The sequence below is a fragment of the Linepithema humile genome, chromosome 2 (assembly GCF_040581485.1).
Source record: "Linepithema humile isolate Giens D197 chromosome 2, Lhum_UNIL_v1.0, whole genome shotgun sequence".
NCBI lineage: Eukaryota > Metazoa > Arthropoda > Insecta > Hymenoptera > Formicidae > Linepithema > Linepithema humile.
Window position 1 is genome coordinate 30493975 of NC_090129.1, and position 7833 is coordinate 30501807.

Here is a 7833-nt window from a genome sequence, read left to right on the forward strand (position 1 = left end):
TAGTTGGGTGTTCACAAGTTGTCGGGCCATCGTGGCGCACGGGTAATCCGCGTTCGCTCACTCGCGAACTCGCTGTGCTTCGTAACAGAAAGAGAGAGATAGATAGACGGCACACGCGCAACGCGGTCCGTCACGTCGTGAGTCATTGTTGTGTTGACAGTCGAAGCAGGCGGCTCGTGCTCGTCGCGTATCGGTTCCGCAATTGCGGTGTCGGAGCAGCGCCGATGCATTAAACGTCGTAGCGACGTGTCTTTTGCGTTGAACGTGGCCGAGCGGCGGATATCGCGAGTACACAGTGTCGTCAGCGGCTTTAGCGCAACATACCGAGTGTATTTGTGAGGAAGAATCGGCGGACAGGGGCGACGTGCGTCGCACACGAAGAAACAGTCGCCGCTGGTGAATTTTTTTGCGTGTAGCCGCGCGCGGTTATGTAATCGCCGTAGCGCGGAGCGAAGTGTTTGCGCGTGACGTAGCAGAGAAGGAAAGAGAGAGAGAGAGAGAGAGAGAGAGAGGGAGAGTACAAGAGAAGCGAAGCGGAGGAAAAGAAACGAAAAGAAGAAGGAAAACGTCGTCTCGTATTATAATTCACGCGCAATTATAATAACGCGCACACAATCCGACGTTAGAATTCTTGGCGTTGAACGTGAAAACTCCGGAATCTCGTTCCACGTTTCGCTGTTCGGGTTCGACAGGCGAGCGGTCGCAACTAGTGCGGGGGGGACCGCTTTCCCGTCCGGAGGCGAGAAACGGACCGAGTCCGATCGGTACACGAGGGAGAGACCCTCGGTATTCCATCGAAAGGCAGTTAATCAGTCCGACGGCATCGATGGTGCGCAGCCTGACGATGGAGCAGACGTTCTACGAGGACGCGAGCATCTACGGCGCGATGAACGGTCGCGAGAACAGCATGGGCCAGTTGAAGCGGAATCTCACGCTCGACTTGAACGGTTGCCAGCGACAGGGTCCGCAGGCGAAAAGGCCGCGGCTCGGCCCGCTACCGCCGACGCTCAACAACGTCACGCCGATTCTGACCTCGCCGGATCTCAACATGCTGAAGCTCGGCTCCCCGGAGCTGGAGAAATTGATTATGGCGCAGCAAGACACCTTGAACAACATACCCACCCCCACGAACCAGATCCTGTTCCCGAGGGTTGTTACCGAGGCGCAGGAACTGTACGCGCGCGGTTTCGTCGACGCGCTCAACGAGCTGCACCACTCCGACAGCTCGCAGGAACCCGGCAGCATTCACGGCGCGACCTACACTACCCTGGAGCCGCCCGGCAGTGCGCAGAGTACGACAGAATCCACCCTGAGCAATCCGGGCGCTATGGTGCAGGTGAAGGACGAGCCGCAGACGGTGCCGAGCGTGTCGAACACGCCGCCGATGTCGCCGATCGACATGGAGAACCAAGAGAAGATCAAGCTGGAGAGGAAGCGGCAGAGAAACCGCGTGGCCGCCTCCAAGTGCCGACGGCGCAAGCTCGAGCGCATCTCCAGGCTCGAGGACAAGGTCAAGCTGCTCAAGGGCGAGAACACCGAGCTGAGCGGCATCCTGAACAAGCTCAAGGAGCACGTGTGCCGGCTGAAGGAGCAGGTGTTGGATCACATGCAAGCCGGCTGCCAAATCGTGACCGTCAGCGGCCACTTCTGAAGCTCTCGGATTCCGCCCCCTCCCCCTCCTCTGGCCCTCTTGCTGAGGTTCCTGATAACGTGCTCATCGTCTTCTTGCCTCTTTGCATAAATTTCCACGAAGAAACACTGAACTTTCATCAACGATTGCGGACCCGTCGCTCCATGTCGTTCGCAACTTTTCGGGCAAGATCTTTGTTTGTACGACTTACGTGGACTTATTGTTTTTCAAGGATATCGCGAAAATGTTTAGAAACGTTTTCTTTTTCTACCTGCCTAAACTTTAACGATATCTACGAGAGGATTCTTTCTCTACGCATACCAAACCGGAACCAAATATCTCTACAAAAACTAATCGGAAAGAAGCATTATCGTCGGGAGATTAAGTGTGCCCACCATCGCCATACCGGGAAAACCCTGTGAAGGAAAGAACCTTGAGAACGAAGAACAGGATTAAATCAATCGTCCAACGGTTTTTTTCTCGGTTCTTTTATGACATGTCTGGGCAAAGGCGACAGTAAAGAGCAGCGAGCAGGCGAGCGAGCAGGCGAGCGAGCAGGCGAGCAAGCAAGCAGACGCAGCGGGAGGGAAAAGGAGGTGGTAGTCGCGGCGGAGAAGGAGGAAGGAGTGCCTTCGTATAGACGTGAAACGTAAGGATGCGTTTGGGAGAGTGGCGGGCGTGCGCGTTTGCGTGTTGCGCGCATGCGAGGGACTTTACACGCACGGCCACGCTCGGCGACGGGCGAGTGCGTGCGTCGTATGCGTGAGAGAGCGAGAGAGAGAGAAAGAGAGAGAATGAGAGAGAATGTATGCGTGTGTGAAAGAGAAAGAGAGAGAAAGAGGGAGCGGTAGCGCGAGAGGGGGGAAAGTACCGCGGCGGCCATTCTGGAGAACGCGAGACAGCCGACGGGTGATTCGGATCTACCGGAGGCTGAAGCTTTTCTTGCTCTTCTTCTTACCGTCGCTATCGGTAAGAAGAAGCGATCGTCGTTGAGCGGCTCGTAATCCCGCTTTCACGACCCTCGAACGCCCCTTTGTATTTTTCGAACGAAATCGACATCCCGATTTCGGTCATTGTAAAATCTGACGATTTGTAAAATTGTACAATTTGTAGACTTGACTTTTGTAAAGCAACTCCTTTCTTTCTTGACGCTGAACGGCAAACGCCGTCTCTGTTGTTTATCGCGGACTTGCGATCTCGTATCGATTTTGCTGTACATTTCAGCAAGAGGCATTCGCTTTGCGAATGACGCGAGTCAAGAACGTTTCCTTTCGGAGATCAGCCATCGTTGCTGAATACGCGCGAAATAATAATTTTCTTGCACTCTCCATTTTCGGCATTTTGTCAAAGCGAACGCCTCGGGCAAGTCGCGAGTATTTGTACATTTGTCGAGTATTGACGGCCCTGATCGGGTCTTGTTATCTCCTTTTGAGAAAACGGAAGATAATGTGTCCTTCGAACGCAGACAAAAATGTGTGTCTTGTGGATCAATAAAGAAAAAGAGGGATCACCTTTTCTGGCGCGATTTTATGCCGACAGCCGCGCGACGGACTACTTGTGATAAGCGCAATCAAACCGGGAGATCACGTTTGCCTTGTATCCCGAATGCAATTTCGTGAGCGTCGAGAGACTCGAGCATTCCGCTAGTTTTGGAAACTTTCTAGACTTTGGTGCATACGAATTGACAAATTAATTCTAAGGAGTACGGTGCTGTAATATAGCCGCGCAAAAAAAAAAAACAGGACAGTCTGCAATAACGCGTTTTCTGTGTTGGACGATAGAATCGATCGATGATGACTATTAAGCGTTCCTTCCAAAAAATGTGTTTAATTTATTGAGTTTGTTTAATATTGAATTTTTATGAAAATATATATTTCTTTCTGTTGAAGAAAGCCAAGTTTTTGAAAAAACTATAAAAATATTCTTTTAATTGAGGATAGCGAAAAAAAAAATGACGTTTCCAATTTATAATTTTACGGCAAACTTGTATATTTAAAAAATTTTTAGATTGTTATGATTGTAAAAGTATATAAAAGAATAATTGTTTTATCTTATCTATGTTTTGTCTATCAATTGATTGAAAGATTATCCGAATAACGATAATATTTATCGTGTGTTTAAAAAGTGTCGGCAGAAGACGCGTTCACTATGACTACAACCTAGCGCATTGATCCATCGATATTTCTCCGACGTGCCTCGTTCCGTCGTTTCGACAGCAACGCGTTGATTGCATGTATCGAAGTGGCCTCGTTTTAACCCTGCTTTTGAAAGAACTAGCGCTATTAAGGCTGTACAAATAGAATAGTGTTCGGGGAGCAGTCGCTCGCGTTGAACTTGTCGAAGGATCGTCATCCCGGGGCGAAAAGGATGGGCGCGGTATACGTTCGTGGCGAAGGACAGTCTGTGCTAATTAATCTGATTGTGCATAATTATCAACATATTTAAAAAGAGTAATGGCAAAAGTAGTCACACATAATTATATGATCGATCGATCATATATGTCACGACAAGATTTAAAAAATTTTTGCACTCTGCATTCATATTTTTCTCGCTTTAGTTTTAATTAATCAAATTATTTTATTCAACATGAACCATCTTTTTCTTCATACGCAAATATATTAATTGCAATGCAACAATCATATAATCTGTGAAAATTTTGCAGTTTTTATCATCCAGTAAAATTCGACAAACGATCGATAAACTTTCTATCTACTAGAATTGCAAATGTTAATACAAGTTTTAATATAGTTGCGTGTAATTATATTTAATTATATTAAAATATATAAAATTAAATTATATTTCATTATGTTTAAATTCAGAGCACGTTAATACTGTTTCTTTTCTCAAATAAAATGCACAGTTTGTCCATATCACCGTGATTGGTATACCGCATCCGTTTGCGCGACTCTCCGGGAAACCCCGAATCTTTCCCTTAGCTCTTAAGCCGGAGACGATCAGCGGAGTAGTCACGTTCTCCTTGGTTCTACCGCGTAGAACACAATTTCGTCATATGTGCATCTAGTCTTGTCCAGTATGCCCTTGTAATTTGCGCGCAATATGTATGCGCGCAGTCGCATACACACCACACACATACATACACACAGGATACTCACGGGTCCGAAATACACGTATATTATACATATGGTGGTCGCCGCAACCGCGTTCACCGCGTGTTACACGAGCCGCGCGGCGTCGACAGACGTCGCGACGGGTACGCGTGGCCCGACGTAGGTTCTACGCGGCATTGGCCGCCACACTGGAAACGTCCACACTGCTCGAATATACATTTTTCTTAAGACGCAAGTATACCGACATTCGCTATTGTATCTTTATACATTTGTAACATACGCGGCCGTATGATATATTTTAATACGAGGATCGTAGGCTTAATCCGAGAATGCTCGCTGCACGCAAGCTATCGTTATCGCGACAGCTCGATATCGGCAATAAATAAACTCCCCGCCCCGGATGTCCAGCTTAATCTCTCCGTTCGATTCCGTGTAGAGTTATTTGTAACGTAAGACTTTTTAAGCAAACTTTATTAATGTAGTTCTTTTTTTTCGCAACGCATATTCTATATTCGAAAGAATTTTAGATCACAGATATGTGTATCGAACGGAAAGATTAAAAGTGGAATACCTTGTAGAGGGAAGCGAGCAATAAGACAAAATAATGTTACCTCCGTTTTGCGCATTATCTTGTAAGCGGCGGATATATGAGACGGATTGCGCGCGATCACGAAGAAAAATACAAACTTATACGGAGAAAAATCACGATTTATCGCGCTGTATCAGCCGTGCCGTTGTGCAATTCTTCGCAAATAATGTCCTCGTCCCCGTAATTTCGCCTGAGAATTCCGAGTTTCTCGGGCGAATCGTCAACGTGTAAAATTCTCAAGGAAACGATTGTTATAAAAAAAAAAACAAACAAGTTGATGACAAAGAGATGATATTTATAGAAAGAATATGTATTGTATAAATATATTTTGTTGTAATTTTTTACAAGATATTTTAAAATCATACGAGGAAATAAAATTGACATTTGGTTAAAGTAAAAAAATTATGTAAATCTTTCACGATTTTGTCGCTCGACAAAACACACGTATTTTTCTTCGTGCGGACGTTGCGTAACGCCGTCGCGAAATCTAGCGGGTGTGCATGGCGTGAGCGAACGGCGGACCACACCTATCGATTTATTCGCGATTTAAGACTCTTGTCTTCGATATATTGGGAGGAAATATATTCCGCTGAGAATATTGTCGAGCAATTGCTATTTTAGGATAAACGACCATAAAAACGAGCGTCAATTCCAAATGAATAAAAATCTTTTTTCTGATGCTCGATTTTTCGTTTTTCATATTACGCGAGACAATTTTTAGACGCGACAATGGAGCTTCAATCAAATTAATTAAGCGATAGACGAATCAACCCTCTTGACGACGAAATTTGCGATCGATCTTTTACATTTTCAAACGCATATTTTATCGATTCGAGAAGAAAGAGGAGCAGGACACTGAAAAAAATCTGTGCGAAACTGCGCGCTTGCTTAATTCTTGCGATTACTATTGACCTCGTTTTCTCTCTCTTCATACTTTTTTTTTTTTAACATTGACCCGTAACACAAGAATGTTAAGATGTATTTATTTCTTAAGATTAATCCTCCGATGCTCGCAACGATCATGATGATAGTATTATGCGGGAAAAATAGATTAAGCAAATGTTTTCAACAGATTTCACGGATAAAAATAATTTTTATAATAATGATTTTATGATTCGATAATTTGATTATTATAATTTATCAATTTTGAGATTTATTTTGAACTGGTGCAAACAAATATTGGATCATTGGATTATTATAAATGATTATTGTGAAAACTTACATACATAAATTAGTGACGAGTAACGGTGGATTAAATACGCGCTGTTTCCTCTCGCTTGAATTCACACTGTATTTATTCGTCGCGATGACACCCAATCGTCGCTTCGTACTCTCGATCGCAGAATCTCGACTCGTGCTCGAGCTGTTCGGGCAAAATTTTGAACGAGGGCGAGGCAGAAGCGCGTGTGCCTCTACCTCGCCCATCTGCAATTTAACCCTTTGTGATTCGATTCGACAAACATAAAAATATTCTATTTTAGAGATGAAATTGTTTTCAACGTTTGCAGTTGAAAATTTGAACAAATGTAAAATATGTACACGTTTCTCGATATGGGATCGCAAAGGGCTAAAATCAAAGGGAATTCTTCGTCCGTATTTTTGTCGCGCATTTAGCGTTAAATATATAGCTGACAGAGTTTTATCTAAATGTGCCGTTAAATAAGTACGGAAACAGGCTCACGAGTACGAACCAGACGTTCATATGCACGGCGTGCCTTTTTTTTCCCCGAGTTAATCGTGCGAGCGACACTTTTCAAGGGCATGCGCCTTTTTTCAGGGCGTTAAGGCGGGCGAGGAGAGCGGTGGCGCAAAATGCAATGAAAGTAATAAAAACCACATGTGATTTAGTCAGTAAGCGAAAAAACCCCCATTAGAGTATAATATCGCGTGGCGGGGTGTTGTGCGGTGGTTAACGACGCCCGTGAAAGAGAGATAGAAGAAATACACACATACACTCATACACGCGCGCGCAATAGATTTACGTATAACATTAAACATGAGAGTATATAAATATTGCTATTATAAAATGTAATAATATTATATATATATACACATATATATATGTTATATATTGTCTACCGACAGAGCGAAGAAATCTTTTTTTACGAATAATTTTATTTTTGAATGAACGACGAAATAAAATTTCAATATATTAAATGTAATCAGGTTGCGTGGCTTCTTTTCCTGTCCCTGATATATTTTTTCTTTTAGTATTTAATTTAGTATTTAATGGTTAAGTCATAATTACTCTTCCACGTGACTTGCAAACATTTTAATCCTCGAACGCGCTTATAACGATACTTGCGAATATCGTATTTGCGAAGATAAACTGCTACATTTCCGTTTCTGGAGACTAAAAGCAGAGACCGAAGAGCGAAGGATAATGAAGCTAAATTCCAATGTAAAGAGACTGTACTCCCTCCCCTCTGTCCGTGTTAATTATTGCAATTGGCTAATTGGCTCAATTGGGAAAGTTCTCGGTACAAATTAAAATCGGCGAGCACGGTTTTAAAAGTGCTCTAGTTATTGGGACGACCTTTCATTCC

The 7833-nt window shown here is 44.1% G+C and overlaps 1 protein-coding gene across 1 annotated transcript; it reads left to right on the forward strand.

The window, feature by feature from the left end:
• Positions 1 to 13: 13 nt before the first annotated feature.
• On the forward strand, positions 14 to 7449 carry Jra (Jun-related antigen). The gene has a single exon (XM_012365955.2). The coding sequence runs from the start codon at positions 827 to 829 to the stop codon at positions 1649 to 1651; it is 825 nt and encodes a 274-aa protein (XP_012221378.1). The 5' UTR covers positions 14 to 826; the 3' UTR covers positions 1652 to 7449.
• Positions 7450 to 7833: the final 384 nt, after the last annotated feature.

Bases quoted from the DNA above. Each gene is read 5' to 3' on its own strand.
- Jra (XM_012365955.2), top strand. From the start codon at position 827: ATGGTGCGCAGCCTGACGATGGAGCAGACGTTCTACGAGGACGCGAGC.